The following is a 22,166-nucleotide window of genomic DNA, read 5'->3' on the forward strand; positions in this document are numbered from 1 at the left end:
AACACTCTCTGGTCACTATGGTAACGTTTACACATGGCTTCAAAATAAAATACACCACAAAAACAAATATAAAGTGCATGCAAAATACAACTCACCATAACGCTGAATCAGTGGGAGCTCTGAGCCTGTTTCTCTGTAACAAGACGGTACCATCTAGGGCTAATGGGAGACAATGACACCCGAAGTGTGTTGCTTATGTCCAGTCTACTCCGTAATTTTGTTTTGGTTGCTGTCACTGTAGAAAGCCCCGCTTCACACAGATAGGATGTCGGAAATGGCAACAGGGTTTTCTGTGCTGTTGTGGCGATCTCAGAGTATTCTGCCATGACTTTAATCAAGAACACCGGCAGAGTTGTTGTCTCGAACATACTTTTAAGCCCGCCGTCATTTGCGATCTCCAGCAATCTTCTTCTTGCACCGACATGCTGGATTCACCTGGTGTGTTGACAAATGGGTTGCGAATCCTTTCCTTGGCAGTTTGTGGGTATTTTGTGGTTGGAAAGTAGCGCTCAAACTCTTTTAAAAGCGAAGACAGGTGATCGTGCACCAGCTGGGAGAACGAAGGCTCAGGCTCAGTCTCTTCCAAAATGCCCGCCAATGTTGGAAACATGTCAAATATACCTCTGTTCACGCGCCATCCTCACAAATCCAGTTTGGCTTTAAATGCAGCAACTTTATCTGCCTGCTGTTGTCATTTTCCCCAGAAGTGACAGATTGAGTTCATTGAGCAGGTTGAATATGTTGCATAAGTAAGCGAGTTTTGCGACCCATTCCTCGTCACTGAAATGTGCTGCCACCAGCACTGATGTGGTGGCCCTCAGTAATTGCTTCTGTTCTGTTCACACTTTATTCTTTCAAAATACTCAAAAGGCTTGTCTTTTAATGCGGGGTGCTTGGTCTCCAAGTGGCGAAGCAGTTTTGAAGGCTTCATTGCCTCATTAGAGAGCTGGTTACCACATATTATGCAGAGCGGGCTTGATGCGTGTATATCACCTGTTGCGATAAATCCATTTTTCAAGTAGGACTGTCTGTTAAATGCAGCTTTCTTTTTCTTGGAAGTCGTAGGCTCTTCTTCTGTCTCCTCATTGGGCCGTTTCCCCTTCGCAAAGAAACTTTCCAGAGACGTTTGTTTTTTACTCATTTTGCTAGCTTGTGGGTTTATTTTTAGTGGTAACGTATCACGTGACCGAGACAAGCGTCTTGCCATGTGTAAAGAGGGTCCGGTCATTTTTCAAAATAAAACATCGTTCAGACTCAGATAATAAATAAAACAGAAATAATGTAAGTTATTTATTCTTTCTGTGCAGCCCGGTACCAAATGACCCGGGGTTTGGGGACCCCTGCTCTAGTTGAGGCAGTTCAGAGACCTGTCTTCACCTCTTTGGGAGTGTGTTCATATATCTGGTAAATGCAGTAAAAATCTGCAGCCTATAGTGATACTACGACTATGACTTTATGTCTGATGTTTTTATGTTGCTGTAGATTTTCTCAGCCAAAGCCTTCTGAGTGACTGCTGTAAAATCATTCTGTGATGATTAAACCATTTGGCTGAAGAACAAAAGTGAACTCTCACATGGGCAACAGTTCGGATACGTTTGACTGCATTTTTGAATTGGTCTTGTGAACCTGTGCATTGAGGATTCTCTGGTGTTGTGTTCCTGCCGCTCAGTGTCTGTGTCCCCCCACAGCAGGAGTGGATCAACATGACGGGCTTCCTGTGTGCTCTGGGCGGTGTATGTCTCCAACAGCGCAGCACCCCTGGACCAGCCACCTATAGCCCACCTATGGGCCCCATGAGCGAGCGCAAACACTCCATGATCTCCATGGGCCCCTGCGATGTGTCCAACCCCGTGGCCTCTGCCTCTTCTTGCTCCTCATCGGCCTCCAGCGAGTCGCCCGTCAGCCGCTTTCTGGACCGGCTGCTGGCCCTGCTGGTATGTGGCCATGACAGGGTCGGCCTCCACGTTCGCACCAACGTAAAGGACCTGCTGGGTCTGGAGCTTAGCCCTGCCCTCTACCCGATGCTGTTCAACAAGCTGAGAAACAGCATCGGCAAGTTCTTTGACACACAGGGGCCGGTGAGTAGTGCTATAGGAGTGCTTGTAATAATGTTACAGTTCTTTTCACTCACAGGGGCTTGTACTGATGGGTAGAAAAAGTGGACCTGAGGAGTGTAGGAAAATTAAAGACATTGTTGGTGGTCACATATTAACCCCATCTCACATGTCTGTGTTGGAACAACAATTAAAGGTTCAGTGTGTAGGTTTTAGTGACATATAGTGGTGAGAGTTGCGAATTGCACCCCCCTCCCTTATCCAAGCCAGTAGTTTGGCTACGGGAGACAGGACAAAGGTGTCATCTGCCTCTCTCTCCCCTTCCATCCCTCTCTCTTTCTCTCTGTTCCTCTCTGTTCCTCTCCCTCCCCCTCTTGCTCGCTCCCTCTCTTGCTCGCTCCCTCTCTCGCTCGCTCCCTCTCTCGCCCTCTCTCGCCCTCTCTCTCTCTCTCTCTCTCTCACCCCCAACCGGTCGAGGCAGATGGCCGCCCACCCGAGGTTTCTGCCTCTTAAAAGGAAGTTTTTCCTTGCCTCTGTCGCCTAGTGCTGCTCTTGGTGGGAACTGTTGGGCTTCTGTAAATAACATCACAGAGTATGGTCTAGACCTGCTCTTTTATGAAAAGCACTGTGAGATTGTGTGATTTGCCGCAATATAAATAAAATTGAATTGAATCTATGAGATAGATTGTTAAGGTTTCTTTAGATAGATATATTAAGAAATTATATTTACTTAATTATTCAGTAAAACCAAATATTTTTTTGAATATTATTGTTCCTTTTCTTTAATAAACAACGGCCACATCAAGAAATGAAGTGCTACATGATGTCTCATACTTAGGGATGGGGATCGAGACCCAGTTTCAAAAGCACCCGGTTCCAAAATTTCTCAAAACCCGAAAATCAATAAGGTTCGAGCTTATCAATACTGCTATCGAGACTTGCGGGTCCTATGATGTAAAGTTATGTCTCGAGCGTCAATTCGGTTTTATTTTGCAACGCAAAATCATCAGGCTGCAGTCTCTGCCTGTTCTCTGTCGGCTCCTACACACACACACGCACAGAGTGGCAGCAGAGCGAGAGGCTGCGCTGTCGCAGTGGAATACGGTGAGGGTGAAGTTAGCTCCAAACTACTGTAACGTTAGTTGATGACAGCTACGCTCGTTACTGTAAGTACGTGCAATAAAACCTTCGCAAGTTAAAAGACAATACTTTATCAATACACCTGTCTGTAAGGTATAAGGAATATTTTCCTCATACCCTGCAGGCCTACCTCATGCCCGTTGGGTCTGGTCTTACCAAATAACCATCACTAAATAATAATAAAGAATCGGATCGTTAAGCAGTCTCAATAAGGGTATCAATAAAAATGAATGATCCCCATCCCAACTCATACGCCTGTAATACAGTATTTTACAACTTGGGAGGGTTGGCTCATCTGGACTAACAAACCAAAGAAAATGAAGAACATCTCAAACACTATCACATCTAGTGCATCAAGTATGACCACTGACAGATAACGGGACGATATAAGACTCACTGTTTCTGCACCACAGTCCATTAAAACCACATAATACATGAAGTTTACAAAGGCATAGTCAGGTGAGGATCAAGGCTCCTCTGGCTTTGCTTGATTAGATAAGCAATCTGCAAAACTTACCAACATGTCTTTTTTTATTTTTTTTATAATGCAATAGAAACACAAAGTAGCACTGACAGCCATTATTTCATCTTGTTGTAAAACGGTGCAACGTTTTTTAATGGGCATTTAGCATGTGAAAGAACAAATTACACATTTGTGTGCACAGTGGGAAGCAATATCCAATAACAATATAATGCAAATTCTGAAAGTATTCATTATTGGTCACTTGATAGACACACGGTCTTGTTATATATCACCATTAGCAGTAAAAAGAAATACATGTTTTCCACCAGGGCAGTAAAATGTGAAGTTTAGCTGCTGATCTGAGCTTCCCTGCTGTTTTATTGCCAATAATATTCATCATCTTTCTCAGGAAGGTAAGGACACATTTCTGTCCACGTAACAAAGCCATAACAGAGGCTGGAGAAGAACTACATTAAATTACAATCCAACTACATATTTTTTCTACCAGTGCAGTAAAAGTTTAGCTGTCTAAACTAGACAGCTGTAAGCTACCGTTTCATTGCCAATTAGTGATCAGCTGATTGTCTCAAGAACGTAACTGACAAAACCAAAACAGAGCTCTGGAGAGAGAGTCACTACATGAAATTAATGAAACTACATATTTTACACCACAAGCCAAAGCCAGCGCTGGAGAATAAACCAATGCAACGTAACCGGCAAAGCCAACCCACAGGCTGGAGAATAAGTAGGCGACATGAAATTAGGCTGTCTGCTCTCGTGCTAAATAACACGTATGCTTGTTCATTTGTCCAAATATCACTTCTCTTCTTACTTCTAATAAACCAGAAGACTACTCAGAGACTGTTTATTATTGTTATTATTTCCTCTTCTTCTTCTGCAGACGCATTTAATGTAGTGACGGGCGTCGACACTGCCGGAATTATACAAGAAGAAGAACACGGTGATGACGAAACACGCTCTGTAGTGCTGTTTGTCCGTTGTCGGCTATGGTAGAAACATGACGACAAAATACAGCGACCTCCGTGGAAGGGGGTGCCCGCGGTTATGTAGATAAAATAACTGTTCATTATGTAAGGTCTTTATACACCACTGGAAAACATAGTCATGGATATTAAATTACATTTTTGTCAATAGATCCTCAGAAATATTACACACTGGACCTTTAAAAAAGTAGTCATTCAGGTATAAATGATGTATTCTAAAATTGAAATGAATCTGGGGGTTTTTGGGACAATATTTGCCCTCTGGTCCTCCATATCATCATGTCATGGCTTAAACTTTGGTCATTTTTTTTATTAGTTAGAATTCATCTTTAAGCTTGTAACGGCATGTCTTTGCCCCTTTCCACCACATGGTACCGACTCGCCTCGACTCTTATTCCCTTTTTTTGTTTTCCATTGGGGAAAATGGTACCTGGTACTTTTTTGGTATCACCTCTGTTGAGGTTCCAGGTGAGCCCAAAAGGTGACGTGAATACACTGCAGACTACTGATTGGTCAGAGAGAATTGACAACAAATCCGCAGCTAGCAGCCGGTGTGCCGCTAGTCCTGCAGTTTGTTAACAGCTGACCTGCAGCTGCTAACATTAGCTCAGTTTAGCTACTCAATTTGTTTTTAGTTTTGGATTTCTTCTGTGTTGACCATTCAGGAGGTTTCTACCGGAAACCGAATTATCACCGTGGCTGTCTCCTCTCCAAAAGAAATGAGCACAGTTATTAAAACATTAAAAACACTGATTAAAGGAGTTTCATCCTGGTAACATGCTCTAGAATAATGTCTGAGTAGTACCTCTAAAAAAAACCCCCAAAAAAACAAAAAGGCCCTGCTGTATTTTTGTCACATTAAGTGTTGTTGGTGGCTGGTGATTGTGTATTTTATCCTCGTTATCTTTCTCTCTGCAATGTATGTGGTTCTTCTGTTTCCAGGTTCCTATTAACGATACTAACACCCAGTTTGTGGAGCAGACCATAGCCATCATGAAGAACCTGTTAGATAACCACACAGAGGGCAGCTCTGAACACCTGGGACAGGCCAGCATCGAGACCATGATGCTCAACCTGGTCAGGTCAGTACCCCCTGCTACCCCTTGTACAACCCCAGTTGAGACGTTGTGTAAAAACATAAATACAAACGGAATACAATGATTTGCAAATCCTTTTCAACCTATGTTCAATTGAATACACCACAAAGACAAGATATTTAATTTTTTATTATAATATTTAATTTTATTTATTGTTTTTTGCAAATATTCACTCACTTTGAATTTGATGCCTGCAGTACGTTCCAAAACAGGGTCCAGGGTCTCCGTTGTTGTATTTTGCGCCACACATTTTCAATGGGAGAGGCCAGTCTAGTACCCGCACTCTTTTACTACAAAGCCACACTGTTGTAACATGTGCAGAATGTGGCTTGGCATTGTCTTGCTGAAATAAACAGGAACGTCCCTGAAAAAGACGCTGCTTGGACGGCAGCATATGTTGCTCCAAAACCTGTATGTACCTTTCAGCATTAATGGGGCCTTCACAGATGTGCAAGTTACCCATGCCATGGGCACTAACACACCCCCATACCATCACAGATGCTGGCTTTTGAACTTACTGATAACAGTCCGGATGGTCCTTTTCCTCTTTGGCCCGGAGGACACGACGTTTATAATTTCCAAAAACATGAGAAAAAATGAGCTCGGGCCCAGAGAAGCCGGCGGTGTTGTTGATATATGGCTTTTGCTTTGCATGGTAGAGTTTTAACTTGCACTTGTTGATGTAGCGACGAACTGTGTTGACTGACAATGGTTTTCTGAAGTGTTCCTTGGGGCGGCTGTGGCTCAGGAGGTAGAGCGGGTTGGCCGTTAATCGGAAGGTCGGCGGTTCAATCCCCTGGTTGCGTGTCGAAGTGTCCTTGGGCAAGATACTGAACCCCGATTTGCCCCTGGCGGCTGTTCCGCTAGTGTATGAATGAGTGTGAATGTGAATTTCCGTTTGAGCACTTAGGCTCAGTGTATGAATGTGTGTGACTGGTGAATGCAGATGTAGTGTAAAAGTGCTTTGAGTAGTCGAAAAGACTAGAAAGGCGCTATACAAGTACGGAGCATTTACATTTACATTCCTGAGCCTGACCCTTTTCGTTGATGTCGGTTTTTAATTCTGTTCCGCCTGAGGGATTCAATGATGGTTTTCGGCCTTGAAGCAGAGATTTCTCCAGAGTCTCTGAATCTTTTGATGATATTATGGACCGTAGATGAGGAAATCCCTAAATCCCTTGCAATTGTATGTTGAGAAACGTTGTTCTTAAACTGTTGCTCATGCAGTTGTTCACAAAGTGGTGAACCTCGCCCCATCCTTACTTGTGAATGACTGAGCCTTTCGGGGATGCTCCTTTTATACCCAATCATGACACTCACCTGTTTCCAATTAACCTGTTCACCTGTGGAATTTTCCAAACAGGTGTCTTTCCCAGTCTTGTGTTGCCCCTGTCCCAGCTTTTTTGGAACATGTTGCAGGCATCAAATTCAGAGTGAGTGAATATTTGCAAAAAACTATAAAGTTTATCAGTTTGAACATTAAAGATCTTGTCTTTGTAGTGTATTAATTAAATATAAGTTGAAAAGGATTTTCAAATGAATGTAGTCTGGTTTTATTTACGTTTTACACAATGTCCCAACTTCATTGGAATTGGGGTTGTAGTACTTCTCCCATGGCCCAGTACTGTCTGAGTGGAATTTGAGTACTGAATGGCTCTGGCGGGAGACTGCTACAACATGTGTCCAAATTTCTGTTGTAGTGCTTTGGCGCACCCTGTAGTGACGGGTGGAACCTTTTCCAGATGCCAGAGTACTGTTGGAAATGACACATTTAGATGGGGCAGTGACACCCCTTGTAGCTCAAAAATAGCTTGCATATCATCTGGCTAACCTGTCATGAGCCATTACATGTTAGCAAAACTAGCCATAAGCCACTATTCTATGTCTTCCACATTCAACATGTGATCTCTGAATGGATAACATTCTTTGTGTCTGTGTGTAAACATATTGAAACATGGCTTCGGGGGTGTGGAGGATGACCCTAACACACGGTCAATGCTAGAGCAATAAAAAGCATGCTGAAAAAATAGTCACATACTAAAGTGAAAAAATAACCAGAAAATTAAAGCTGCAAGCAGTGTTGAACGCGCCCTCGCGCTGTGATGTGCTTCGGGGGGTGCTACGGTCGCGCTGCCGCAGCTCTGAATCGTCACACATTCTGGACGCTGCACAAAGGATGTTAAACGGGTCTTCGTTCCTAAATAGTGGCATGTAGATGTGTTCAGGGGGGACTGTCATCAAACATGTAAAGTTTGGTACAGATGTGAGCATGTACACTGAAGTTACAACAACTTTGTGTTTCATGGCAAAGCATTGAACACGCCATTCACAATGTTTTAAAGGGGCTGTATGTAGTTTTTCAGTGAAATTACCTAAAAAATTACAATTTCACTGCCTTATTGTCAATGAGCCGTAGCCTCTCTTAGAAAGGAAACACACACGTGTTTTCTCTTTTTCTTGGAACAGCCACTATTCTTCTTTTAATGAGAAGGCTACGGGTCGGCATGTTAGACATGTGTGTGTGCTCCCAAGCCGCTCTCTGACTACAGCGAGCTGCCAGCTACTTTAGCACAGATCCACTGCTCAATGCTTTGGAACATTCAATTTAGATTTATTGCAGTTTTACAGATACTCGGGTACACAGCTTCTCCACCATCTCAGTCACTGTATTATGTGACCCATATAATATACAATAATGCAACTTTGGAGCAGGACAACACCACAGTAGAAGAGCCATCAACTAACGTTACAGTAAAGTTCCTAATGCGGTCCAACTGTTGACAAGTGTGTCTAAGTGTGACAACCATCTCATTTATAATCAGTCCAGCTTACTAACGGTTTTGTTATCATCCAATACATGTAGCTGTGCTCACCTTGCTGAGCCTCCAGTGAAAGATACACAAATAGTGTATCTTTCAGTAACAATATAACAAATGTTCAAGAAATGTTTGACTTTATTCACTTGAATCATACATGAATTAGGACTTAGATTTTTTGTTGATGTTTATTTTGTTGCGGAAAAAGGACTGAAAAAATCTTTTACTTAATTTAACTCGTGTGTATTTGTTGACAAAGATTTTATCATAATTGTTTTGAATGTTCTACCTCAGATTTGCTAAGTAATCCACTGTTTGGCCTCAAGTGTTGACATTAAGAAAAATTTAAACCACAATTATGCTGTTGAGAGCCACGTGTTCAGTGCCATCAATCTGCTGAATCTCTCAGCTCCTCTTTGGATCGGCGGTATAGGGCCACTGATAAACACCTTTGTTCAACAGATTATTAAAGTCCTCTTTCAACACTTCAGACTGTTGCTTCACAACATCATTGGTCCCGATGCGCAGTATGATGTTTTTCACAGTAGGATGTTCAGCCACGATATGCAGGATTCTTTCTGCCAAGTCAGACACTGTATCCTTCGGAAAGCAGAGTATTTTGGTGTTCTTACTGCACATGCTTCTTACATCGTTTACAGCAGAGTCACCCACAATCAGAGTTTGAGGCCCAGTCGTTAGATTTAGAGGGTAAGGACTGAGAGTAAATCAGAAAGTAAAAGGCTGCAGTTTTACTTTTACAGATTTACTCTCAGTCCTTACCCTTCTGTGTGAGGACGGGATGTTATCCAGGTCATCAGACGGACATCCAGGGTCCTGCAATAGTGGTGAAAATCTGTTCTGCTGTTGCACACTCGGTTGTTGGGGAGGTTTGTTGCTAACTCTCCCTTTCGCAGCTGTCCACGGCTGTGTCCTACCAAGAACAGGGGTTGAAGAGGCGCTCTGCCTGGATGATAATGCAGGCCAGCCAGTCGCATCACAAATCTCAGGGCGCTGGGTTCTGCCTGTTACTCGTCCTCCCATTTCCCAACGAAATGATTTACTCTTAGGCTTTGCACCAAGAGCGTTCCAGGAAGAACTCCCACTTTCAGATTTATTGCCCAGTACACAGGCCTCCTGCTTCTTGGTTGTCTTGTTGGTGCTAATTAGCCGTGTGTTAGCATGCTCTTGTCCACTGTTTTGGGTCCACGGTAAAGTAGTGTCATTCCCAAATAGTCCATTCACTTCCGCATTTACTTCTAACCTGTGGATTTTGGTTTCCAGCACAGTAATTTTCTTTAGAAGTTTGTGGAAGTTGTCCGTGGAGACGGGGGGGCATCTTGTTGCTAATTAGCATTAGCTACAACTCCAGTCACTGCGGTACAGGCTAGTGCTATTGATAGGCCGCACTCGCGTGTTTGAAGTATGGCAAGAGCCAGCTTTATCTGACAGTCCCAGTGATTTAAGAGTATCCAAGAGCCGCTGCTCATAATTTCTAGCAGAAAAAAAAGAGAGTTTCAGCAAAAGAATGCAAGCAGAGGTAAGGGCAAGCAGCAAAGCGTCTGCACTGTAAGAAAGCAGGAGAATTAAAAGGCTTCCTCAAATTGTTTTTGGTTGTCAGAGTGTGTTGAGAATTAGCTAATCATTTTTTGTATTGACCTGTATGATCCTTCAGGTATGTGCGCATCCTGGGAAACGTGGTTCATGCGATCCAGATCAAAACCAAGCTGTGCCAGCTGGTGGAGGTGATGATGGAGAGACGAGATGACCTGTCCTTCTGCCAGGAAATGAAGTTCAGGTCTGTGACAACAGGTTATCGTTAGGTATTCACACATCATTCTGGATTTTTGCCGGTCAGTGATGAAGCCATCTCTTTTTACAAAGGTGTGTGTTTAGTGGGCCTTAAAACTGAGCAGGACATAGACATGTGAAACAACGTCAAAGGGGGATAATGTAACCCCAAACCTAAAAACCTTGTTCTTCAGATGCTCATTTCTTTCTCCATGCTCCTTTGTGGAACTTTCACTCAGGCTGTTGTCTTCATTTGCTGTTTGTAGGAACAAGATGGTGGAGTACCTGACAGACTGGGTGATGGGAACCTCCAACCAAGCTGCTGATGATGACATCAAGTGTCTGACAAGGTGCAGCTCTGTTCAATGAGCTCAGCTAATGCATCGTAAAGAGCTGGGAGAGCTTCCTCCTCACTGTTTTCTTGTGTGTGTGTGTGTGTGTGTGTGTGTGTGTGTGTGTGTGTGTGTGTTTGTGTGTGTGTGTGCGTGCGCACAGGGATCTGGACCAGGCCAGTATGGAGGCAGTAGTGTCTCTGTTAGCTGGTCTTCCTCTGCAGCCAGAGGAGGGAGACGGAGTAGAACTTATGGAGGCCAAATCGCAGCTCTTCCTCAAGTAAGAACATATCTGCACTTAATCTTAACAAGATGTCTCATTAATGAAGAGATGTAAATATTCAGCACACCCTCAGTCTGTATCAGGACACGTCCCTCATATTGAAAAACATCTGAATATTGTGATGTCTTGAGAGATGGGGAGCTTCTGAGGGAATATGACTCTGGTCTTACATTGTTTTAAATGTACAGACAGAGAACAATCATAGCCAAACAGGACAACAACCTCAGCAAAAACAGACACAAACTACAGTGAACAGTACACACATAGTTCTACACACAAACATAAACAAAAACAACATTTGTAGACTGCAAGACAAATGTGTAGTGGAGTGCAAAGGAAGCTGGGATTAATATGTTTGTGCAGGTATAATTATGGACATGAGGTAGGTGAATTTGATTTATACAGTATATACAATATGAAGAGCTACTGAATTACTTCAGTGATGAATAAATTGCAAGCAGTAAACAGGTAGATGTTAGAGTCACTGGGTTATTGCACAGGATTTGTTCCTGACACTGTGTGTCTGGAGTTTCCTGTTCATCAGAGTGATGGCTTGTGGAAGAAACTGTTCCTGAGTCTGTTGTTTTTGGCGTACAGTGCTCTGTAGCGCCTACCAGAGGGGAGGAGCTGGAACAGGTTGTGTCCGGGGTGAGATGGATCTGCAGTGATGTTTCGTGTCCTGAATGGAGGGCAGGTTGGCACCGATGATCTTTTCTGCAGTCCTGACTGTCTGTTGTAGTCTGCTCCTGTCCTTTTTGGTGGCAGATCCTAACCAGACAGTGATGGAGGTGCAGAGAACAGACTGGATGATGGCTGTGTAAAACTGGATCAGCAGCTCCTTAGGCAGGTTGAGCTTCCTGAGCTGGCACAGGAAGTACATCCTCTGCTGGGCCTTATTGATGATGGTGTCTGTGTTGGTCTGTGTTGTAGGTTTCCACAGCATACACAGGACTGTTGAGTATGGAGGGCAGAGTAGGGAGGTTCCTCCACTGATCTCCACACTTGTGAGAGTGAGGCCGATGACCGTTGTGTCGTCAGCAAACTTCAGGAGTTTGACAGACGGGTCTCCTGAGGTGCAGTCGTTTGTGCAGAGGGAGAAGAGCAGGTCCATGCTAATGTAACGTTAGCAGGCTGCCCCTGTCTAGCATCACCATAGGCTTGTAAAAACAAACCGCTCCACATTTGCTTTGTACCATTACATCAGTTCTTGCAGGCTAAAATCAACACTTTGACCCAATACTGGTGGTACACAGGATTTTGACATGGATTGTTAGCTGGTGAAGTAATGTGGAAAGTAATGTTATCTGACTTGAGTCAATGTCATCACCACAGTATGTTTCACATGCTTAGCGGTAGTGTTAGTTTACCTGTCCAACACGATGAAAGCCAACTCTGTCGGTTTTGGCGGTTGAGGTCCTCCATCTCATTAGCTGCAGTGTTGTTGCTGTGTGTCCGGTTCAGAATCAGTAGGCAAGAGGCTCGTGAGTGCACATGCTGAAAATCCGACCCGATTCCTTTACATAGGAGGCACAATAGTGGTTGTTCCAAGGGACAGAGAAAGCAGGTGTGTGGTATATTTTTATATAGGCAATAAAAAAGTTATTTATTGATAAGTAACTTCATTAAAAAACTACAAATTGCCTCTTTAACATGTCTTGAAATGAATATACTGTACGTCTTTGAAGATTCTCAGTCATCCAGGTCATAGTTATCCAAAGAAGGTTAAAGTCTAGGGCAACTGAACTTGGTTGAAGATACTGGAAGACGTTTTGTCCCTCATCTAAAGGACTTCTTCAGTTCTGACTGACTGGCAGGGAAACTCAGCTATTTAACCTCAGTGGGGTCGTTTGCCAGGGTCATCGATACCGCTGGTTCGTTGGTGTTCCTGGCTGTTGTAACGACAGTTGTTATGGTCGTTAGTGCTACCTGAGGCCAAGAGGTTACGTTTGTTGAGTTTCCTGGGAAGTGATGATAGGACTGCATTGTAAAGTGGGGGATAAGTGGTGGCGTAGACCCCCTCCCCTGTTCAGCGACGGCTTCTCAACCCGGGTGTAGATGGCTTACTTGACACCTCTTTCAAACCATCCATCTTCTCTGTCTAAAATGGTCCTCAAATTTAATTAAAAAGAAAGAGGTGACTTTATTTGTCAGAAGAAACGCTCACTGCGCAGGACGTGGCATAAAAATAAGCTCCAGGATCCTCTGTTCCACACCGTGGTGGTGTGATGTGGAGTGCTCGGTCTGAGCATCCAGCCTTCTGTTGGCTCTTCATGATGATGGCTTTATACTCAACATTTGTGGGCAACATCCTTTATGAGGGTATACAGGCAGGTTGTCCATCCAGCCTGCCCTGCACTCCACAAGATTATCAGTAGTACTCCTAAGTCTCAAGTCATGATCATCTGAGAACACACTCCAGCGTGTGGTCCGGTTGGATGACTGAAGCATTATGAATGTGTCAAAGCCTTTGAATATATTGTACTGGGGGCAAAAGATCTTTTCTAATAAATGAGCTTTTGTTTGTGGTGCTGTGCAGGTACTTCACCCTGTTCATGAACTTGCTGAATGACTGCAGTGAGGTGGAGGATGAGGGCCAAGCAGTGGGGGGACGAAAGAGAGGAATGTCCCGCCGCCTGGCCTCCCTTCGACACTGCACTGTCCTGGCCATGTCCAATCTGCTCAATGCTAACGTAGACAGCGGCCTCATGCACTCCATCGGTAGGTCAGCCACAGCATCACACATCGCAACTGAAAAATGTACATAGACGTTACCAACAGTGTTTTCCATGAGTTCCAGTGTTCATTTCTTTCTCCTAAGGTCTTGGTTACCACAAGGACCTGCAGACTAGAGCCACCTTCATGGAAGTGCTGACCAAGATCCTGCAGCAGGGAACAGAGTTTGACACGCTGGCAGAGACAGTTCTGGCTGATCGCTTTGAGAGGCTGGTGGAGCTGGTCACCATGATGGGAGACCAGGGAGAGCTGCCCATCGCCATGGCACTGGCTAATGTGGTTCCTGGGTCCCAGTGGGTGCGTAACTCTTCTTCATTTAGTATTAGTTTCAAACATTGCATTGACAGTGGGTATAATATTAGTGTTGTGTCATTCAAAGAACGTTTCGTTCATTTGACCTAATCTTGTATGTGACTCAGGAGGAACGGGTTGTCTCAGTGAGTAATTCGTTCATTTTCACGCATGCGTGAATAGTCTTGGACTCTTACGTTCACTCGTTACACAGCAGCTGCAAGGTCTCCGTCAGCACAGGAAACAGAAATGATTAGTTCACGACTCTCAACTGTGGGTCTCTGGGTTTGAGTCGTTCATTTTTCACGTGACATCTCGGCTACTGTGGAGCAGGAATGAACTAATCGTTCAGCGCTCACATGGGTTCTCCTCGGAATCTGACTTCCTGCCTGCACCGGGGAATGAGAGGCAAGTCTATTGTCAGGTAACAGTCACTGGACTGACATATATCTAATATCTATTTTGATAATTTTGTGACATTTTATAAAGCATAACGTTATTACAGCGCAGTTATGTTGCGCTAAGTTATAGTTTTAACACAGCTGCACCGTAACTTTAGTTCTGCTAGTGTTTACAGCCAACAGCTGATGAGAGTTGTTCTGGGTCCGCTCCACTTCAGAGCTCTGACACAGTTCTACCGGGAGCTGAATTACCACAGAGGTAGTCTCCTCTCCAAAGCAAACAGACCCGGACATTAAGCCATTAAAACACAGCCACATAGCAACGTTAGCGTTAGCCCTGTGGTTTGTTTACAGCTAACAGCTGATCCGGTCCGCCGGAGAACGCAACTTAACTTTTACTTTTTACTTATCGACAGAGCCGTGCTGTTGTTTCACAGCTCCTCACTGGTGAACAACCTGCAGTGTTTGAGATCATTATTAAATTTGTTAAATTTTAATAAGAGTGTGTTTTATTCATCTAGTGTGTCAGGCTTATTACTTCAATATATTCCCTGTAAATCTGATGTTAATATATAGATTTTACTCATGGATAGGCGTTACTGTATGAATGAGCACTTTAGAGATATAGTGATAGTAATTATAATTATATGCAGGTGCTGGTCATATAATTAGTATATCATCAAAAAGTTGATTTATTTCAGTAATTCCATTCAAAAAGTGAAACTTGTATAATGTATGTATGTAATGTTGTATACTCAGGAAAGGTTGTGAAAATGGACGGAGTAGTGGCTTAATCGAATATTGACAACATATTTCTGTGGTTTTTACATGGTTTGAATTTGGTTGTGGCTCCATGGGGCTTTATAGAACCATGATAGAGAAAGATCAAGAGGTGAATTTGTGCATTATACTTTGTCAATTAGAGCAAGCCAGGCAGCCTTCTGTGTTTGAGAACTGCGCTGTTTTTTTAAAAATCGCCCACTAGAAGGCTGCAGCGCCGCAATAACCAGCCTAGTTAAAATTAACGAAATGACAAAAGATTAGTTAATTTTAATAAATGAGATTTGGTGACTCGAGTCTTGTCAAAAGTTTTGGGTTGCCTGCCTTTACATGCACACAGGGGTGGAAATGAACACCCGCCAAGCACCACGTGCGGGTAGATTTTCCGTTTGGCAGCTAAATGTTGGAAGGCTACCCGCCACATTGGCGGGTAAACATATTCGGTATGATATCGTCATATAATAGCTTTTTCCAACAGTAACAAGAATCCAACAGCAGATGTTGTGTGTTGGTCCCCACTGTACCAAGGGATCCACAATCGTGTAACAGACGGATTAGGGAGGTTCATTGGTTGTTGTTTATGTTCATTTCAGGTTACTTGTGTCTGATTGGCGTAGATATGTGAGAGGGTGGGCTTTAGGGGATTGAGCCGGGAGCCGTCAAGTCGTGCTTGGAGTACCTGCAGTGTTTTTAGCATTTAGCTAGCTGGCTACCACAGTAATGTGCATATCTGTCAACCCTCCAGTTTTCCCTGGGCTTCTCCCGTATTTTACTGTTCTCTCCCGTTGTCCTCCCGTTAAAATATTTCCCCTCTCCGGTTTATTTGTCCCCGCTGTTAGCTACGTACCCCTCCAGTAAAGCCGGTGTCAGCATGTAGAACATCTCTGTAACAGTGAAGGGAAGTCAGCAGCACCCACAATTAAAACAAGAAGAAGAAAAGCAGCGCGACGGGTTCAGGACGGATGATGCGTTGCTGACCAGAGTATTTCACATGCAGTGAAATACTCAGTGAAACATTCAGGGCTGAGGCTAGTTCTGTTGTCCAGGGTGTTGTCTTGTGTTAGCCGTTTCCTAACGCTTTCTACTGCCTCTATGGTGGGGATGCAGGTGAACAAAGAAGTCACGTCATAGGATACCATGGTTTCATCTGGATCCAGTTTTAGTCCTCGAACTTTGTTTACAAAGTCAATAGAGTTTTGGATGTGGTGAGGCGTGTTTCCCACCAAACGAGCTAAGATGGTAGAAATGTGTTTGGCAATGTTGTAGGTGACCGAGTTAATGCTGCTGATAATCGGCCTGAGTGGGACTCCTTCTTTGTGTATCTTGGGTAGTCCATAAATGCTTGGAATGGCTTCTCCAGGATACAAACAGTAATATTGTTCACGGTTGATGGTGTTGTCCTTCTGTAACTGTTGTAGACATTCTATGGCCTTTTTCTTGTATCCGCTGGTTGGGTCTCGTCTCAGTGTCTCATATGTGTTTGTGTCCATTAGTAGTATGTTGACTTTGTTCTGGTAGTCCGCTGTGTTAAGGACTACCGTGCATCTTCCTTTGTCAGCAGGTAAGATAGTGATGTTTTGATCCTTGCTCAGAGGGGGGGCCTTCGCATTAGAAAGGGCTGCAGATACCTTTAGTCTGAGCTGTTCCGCTTCTGTTTCTGTTAATTTGTTTTTTCCTAATGGCCGATTCTGTAGCTGTGATGAGGTCTACTATAGGTAGTTGCTGTGGTGTAATAGCAAAGTTTAATCCTTTGTCCAGAATGTCTTTCTCTGGTTGGGTGATTTAAAAGGTAAAAGTTCAGCTGGCTGATGCTTCCATGCTCTAAGCTAACGTTATAGTTTTATTTACTGATCAGCTGATTGTCTCGCTAATGTAATCGGCAAAGCCAACCCACAGGCTGGAGAATAAGTAGGCGACATGAAATTAATCCAAAGTTAGATATTGACAGGGGAAACACCTCACGTCTCTCATGACTAGGGCTAGCTTCAAGCTAAAGCTAACAAACAACAGCTTTCATTTGCATCGCTAAAGTCTGACAAACTTAAGTTAATTACCTGTCCAGCAGAAAACAGACAACTTCAGCACCGCTTTGAAAACATCTGTCCCACATTATAGCCTTCTATCTGCCATCATCTGTCTGCATCTGTCCCGACTCTGTCTGGCTTCATTTCAACACGTATCCTTGTTCATTTGTCCAAATATCACTTCTCTTCTTACTTCTAATAAACCAGAAGACTACTCAGAGACTGAGATTGTTATTATTTCCTCTTCTTCTTCTACGGATGCATTTAATCTACTGACGGGCGTCGACACTGCCGGAATTATACAAGAAGAAGAAGAACGCGGTGATGACAAAACACGCTCTGTAGTGCTGTTTGTCCGTTGTCGGCTATGGTAGAAACATGACGACAAACTACAGCGACGTACGTATGTAAGGTCTTTATACACCACTGAAAACATAATCATGGATATTATATCACATTTCTGTCAATAGATCCTCAGAAATATTACACACTCGAGCTTTAAAAGTACTGAAATGAATGTTTACATGACATAAAAAGGCATGTAATTATTTTTGCCAGTGAAAAATATGTTTGGCTGGTGGATTTTTTTCATCTACCAGTTCCATTGGCTCGCCTGGCTTCTGTGATTCTGAGGAAGTCCAGTTTATTGTCGGTGATGTATTTGTTCAGGATGAGGGTTTTATTACTTAATGATCAATTGTTGAGCAGTGCCAGTGTCAGGTGGCGTTTTGGGATTTGTTGGGAGGCCTGGGGGAGAGGACGGAGGTTGAAGAGATTTGTGTGAATAGTTGTGAGGACATACGTTGTGACCACATTGAGGGGATCCTGTTTGTCGTTGAGAAGTGGTATGAAAATAGGCAAGCAGAGCGTTTGTCTGAAGAAATGTAGGGTAATCGAACAGGGAATTGCCATGGTGGGCGAAGAAGAAGACTCCGGGGAAGCGATGTGTGGTGTAAATAGTCATGCACATGAGACATCCATGATGCAAATCTCCTGTTCCACCATGTCCCAAAGGGTGCTCTGTTGGACTGGGATCTGGTGCCTGTGGAGGCGGTGAACTCATTGTGATGTTCAAGAAACCAGTTTGAGATGATTTGAGCTTTGTGACATGGTGCATTATCCTGTTGGAAGTAGCCATCAGAAGATGGTACACTGTGGTCATACAGGGATGGACATGGTCAGCAACAATACTGAATAAGGCTGCCGCTTTAAACGAAGCCCGGTTGGTACTAAGGGGCCCAAAGTGTGCAAGAAAATATCCCCCACACCATTACACCAACACCAGCAGCCTGAATACAGCGCGGATGGACCCATTATTTCATGTTGTTTCTGACCCTACCATCTGAATGTCGCAGCTGAAGTTAAGACTCATCAGACCAGGCAACATTTTTCCATTATTTGAGTTACTGTTGCCTTTCTGTCATCTCATTCTCCTCTGACCTCTGACATCAACGAGGCATTTTCGTCCACACAACTGCCGCTCATTGGATGTTTTCACTTTTTCGGGCCATTCTCTTTAAACCCTAGAGATGGCTGTGTGTGAAAAACCCAGTAGAACAGCAGTTTCTGAAATACTCAGACCAGCCCATCTGGCACCAACAACCATGCCACATTCAAAGTCAATTAAATCCCCTTTCTTCCCCATTCTGATGCTCGGTTTGAACTTCAGCAAGTTGTCTTGACCATGTCTACATGCCTAAATGCATTGCATCCTAAATGCTGCCATGTGATTGGCTGATTAGCTATTTGGGTTAACAAGCAAATGAACAGGTGAACCTAATAAAGTGTGTACAATGCATGCATACATTTTCCAACACTTGTGTACGCGTGTTGTATTTTTAGGATGAGCTAGCCCGAGTCCTGGTGACGCTGTTTGATTCTCGCCACCTCCTCTACCAGCTGCTATGGAACATGTTCTCTAAAGAGGTGGAGCTGGCCGACTCCATGCAGACTCTTTTCAGAGGAAACAGCCTGGCCAGCAAAATAATGACCTTCTGTTTCAAGGTAGAAAACCCAGCATGCCTCTGTCATGAAATAATTAGAAATGGCAGCCTAAATGGACATGTTGTATGTACATTACTGGCTTTATTTTCTATTGTCTTATGGCAGGTATATGGTGCAGCATACTTGCAGAAGCTACTGGAGCCTTTATTAAGAGGGGTCATCACCACCCATGAACACATCAGCTTTGAGGTGGACCCCACAAGGTAAGCACCTGCATCTCTGCTCTGATAACATGTAGTATCCATTCAGTAATACCATGGTAACATAATTCTGGCATTTGTGCAATTTTGCTCTTATTCTTAGAAAGTGTTTAGGCTTGTTCACAACACATTAGTTGAGAGGGCTGCAGAGGTTTGTGAACCGGTTACCAGCAGAGGGCACTCTGCTCAACACAGACACCATACATTAAAGCTGTGATCACGTCTGTCTGGGTCAGATTGATCACTATAAGTAGATGATTATCATAACCAATTTCTTTTTCTTTATTTCTCATGCAGGTCACCATCTTATTGACATCTGTATATTTATTACAGTGAAATAGACAGCTTTAGCGGCTGTGGCTCAGGAGGTAGAGCCGGTTGCCCATTAATCGGAAGGTCGGTGGTTCAATCTCGGCTCCTCCAGGCTGCATGTCGAAGTGTCCTTGGGCAAGATACTGAACCCCAAATTGCCCCTGGTGGCTGTTCCACCAGTGTATGAATGTGTATGACTGGTGAATGCAGATGTAGTGTAAAAGTGCTTTGAGTGGTCGAAAAGACTAGAAAGGTGCTATACAAATACAGAGCATTTACATTTTTACATTTACTGCAATTTGCAACCCTCACCACTAGATATCACTAAATCACTTACACACTGAACTTTTAAAGCTATGACAGAACCTTATCATGAATGGTAACATTGTAATTATTATAGTTTCAGTTAAGAGCAGTGATATTTTTAGCTACTTACGTATTCAGTCTCTCCTCTATTGTCTGCCACGCTTTTTCTTGCAGTTTTAATACTGCGGCTGTGTTTATTTTATTTAATATGTGCTTTTTTCATCGTGAACCTTTATTCGCAGTTTCTCACTGTTTTTAAAGTACACTGCACACATGTTTTCCATTTCAGGATCAATAAATCTGTGATCGACTGTGTGGTCTCTTGAATAAAGCTGTTGACATGCATTTATCTGAATTACTTCCACCTTGTTTGACATAGTCGCTCCTCATCAGCCTGGTTTGGCCTTTGTGAAACGGATAAAGCCAGGATACCCTAGGTCCAGCCTCACTTTTTCTGTTATCCTGGATTTCTAAATTCTGCTCCGGTCAGCTGATTGTTTTGTTTTGTGGTGGATGTGTACTGCTGTTTTCAACACGGGAGCTGCAGAGTGCCCTCTGCTGGGCAAACTATGTAACACTCATGACATGAGGGAAGGATCTGTGTCTCGGTTTCTTTTTATATAGACTAAGAAGACTTAAGACTAGAAGGGCGATGTACAAGTACATACTATTTACCAATGATTTAAACCGCGTTTGTATAGGAGTGATTCTTTTTCAGGATCAGTATGTGTTGGAAAATGATCTCCACGCAAGGTCCACTCACTTGGATCTGAGCTTTGTACAGAAATGTATAGTCACAAGTTTTTGATGTGAAAAAGATGGCATTCACTTTATGACATGATGGATTCAGCATGAATACATCTTCCTGTTTTGATGTATTAGTTTTTAAAAGAGCTATAGTGAATGTAAAGTTGTAAAAACAACATGAAAAATACATTTGTTTCATTTTTAGGTCAGGTGTTCTGTTTCAGAAAACCAAAACCATTTCAACACATACATGTTCATAGGGAAATATCTTCAGTACAGTGACGCATATGTAACGTTAGATACAATGCATGTTGGGTAGTCTTAATTATGATAAGGTATGTGATGACTGATTTGATTGCAGCCATGACACATCACCTTTGGAGGCCCGCTATTGGCTGATTGAGTACTAGAGGGAGGGCATTGTGGGTAGGCAACAGTGTGGAGCAGCGCAGTCAGCACTGAGACTGTGATTGGAATTCCTACTTATTAGGGTAATTGTTTGTATCATAAGTGAAGAGAAGTTTTGTAAGTCTACACCTGGACGTCACTGACAGGAGCTCCTTGTTTGTCTCATCAGGCTGGAACAAGGAGAGAACCTGGAGGAGAACCAGCGGAACCTCCTGCAGATCACGGAGCGCTTCTTCCAGGCCATCATCGGTTCATCCAGCGAGTTCCCCCCACAGCTGCGCAGTGTCTGCCACTGTCTCTACCAGGTAGACCCCCCCCGCTTCTCTGCCCTTACCTGTGTGTGTGCACTGTCACTTATCTCAAGCTGCTGCCTCTCCACTCACTGCACCACTACATACCTTTCAGCTCTACACACATTCTACTGGGCCCATACACCAACACTGGGATTCTAAAACAGGCCCTTGTTTTCCTAGCTTTTGCCGTCATGACGGTTAGACAGCGCTGCTTTCCAGTTGGACCCATACTAATGTATACTAATACACACACTCACAGCATAATGTGAGAACAGCAGCTGAGAAGAAATGTTATGAGCCATCTGTCAGGTGTGAGGAAGAAGGTTTTCAGAGACAGATGTCTTACACAGCGAAGTTTAAAGAGACTGGCCTGAACCTGAGCAGCCATCTGTCTGATGCTGAGGCTCCAATGCATTCCTTATGACACTTTGGAATCTAAAGGAGCCAGTAAGGTTAGGTCATGTAAGCTTCCCAGAGAACACCGATATCTGCAAGCCTGGTGCCTGACTGTCATTCACCCTAAAGCCTACTTCTCCATTGAATCTATGCCGTCGCCTGATGTGCACCTCCTGAAAAATTTAACTACACATCGCAGCGATGTAGACCGCAAAAACTGTGATTGGTTGGCTTGGATCAGTAGACTCGACCCAGAAGTATAAATCAGGATAAAGAAGGACAGTGACAGAGGCA

General features: G+C 43.6%; 1 protein-coding gene across 1 annotated transcript in view; it reads left to right on the forward strand.

Moving 5' to 3' along the window:
• Positions 1–22,166, forward strand: part of nf1a (neurofibromin 1a) — a 176,119-nt gene that overhangs the window by 41,370 nt on the left and 112,583 nt on the right. The window contains exons 19-28 of the mRNA XM_046075025.1: positions 1,689–2,078; positions 5,604–5,743; positions 10,247–10,369; positions 10,629–10,712; positions 10,858–10,974; positions 13,514–13,695; positions 13,796–14,007; positions 19,049–19,210; positions 19,316–19,413; positions 21,353–21,488. Of these exons, the coding sequence (XP_045930981.1) occupies positions 1,689–2,078; positions 5,604–5,743; positions 10,247–10,369; positions 10,629–10,712; positions 10,858–10,974; positions 13,514–13,695; positions 13,796–14,007; positions 19,049–19,210; positions 19,316–19,413; positions 21,353–21,488 (1,644 nt within the window). The remainder of the gene's footprint in view (positions 1–1,688; positions 2,079–5,603; positions 5,744–10,246; positions 10,370–10,628; positions 10,713–10,857; positions 10,975–13,513; positions 13,696–13,795; positions 14,008–19,048; positions 19,211–19,315; positions 19,414–21,352; positions 21,489–22,166) is intronic.

The sequence above is a fragment of the Micropterus dolomieu genome, linkage group LG17, assembly GCF_021292245.1.
Source record: "Micropterus dolomieu isolate WLL.071019.BEF.003 ecotype Adirondacks linkage group LG17, ASM2129224v1, whole genome shotgun sequence".
In the NCBI taxonomy this organism is placed as follows: Eukaryota; Metazoa; Chordata; class Actinopteri; order Centrarchiformes; family Centrarchidae; genus Micropterus; species Micropterus dolomieu.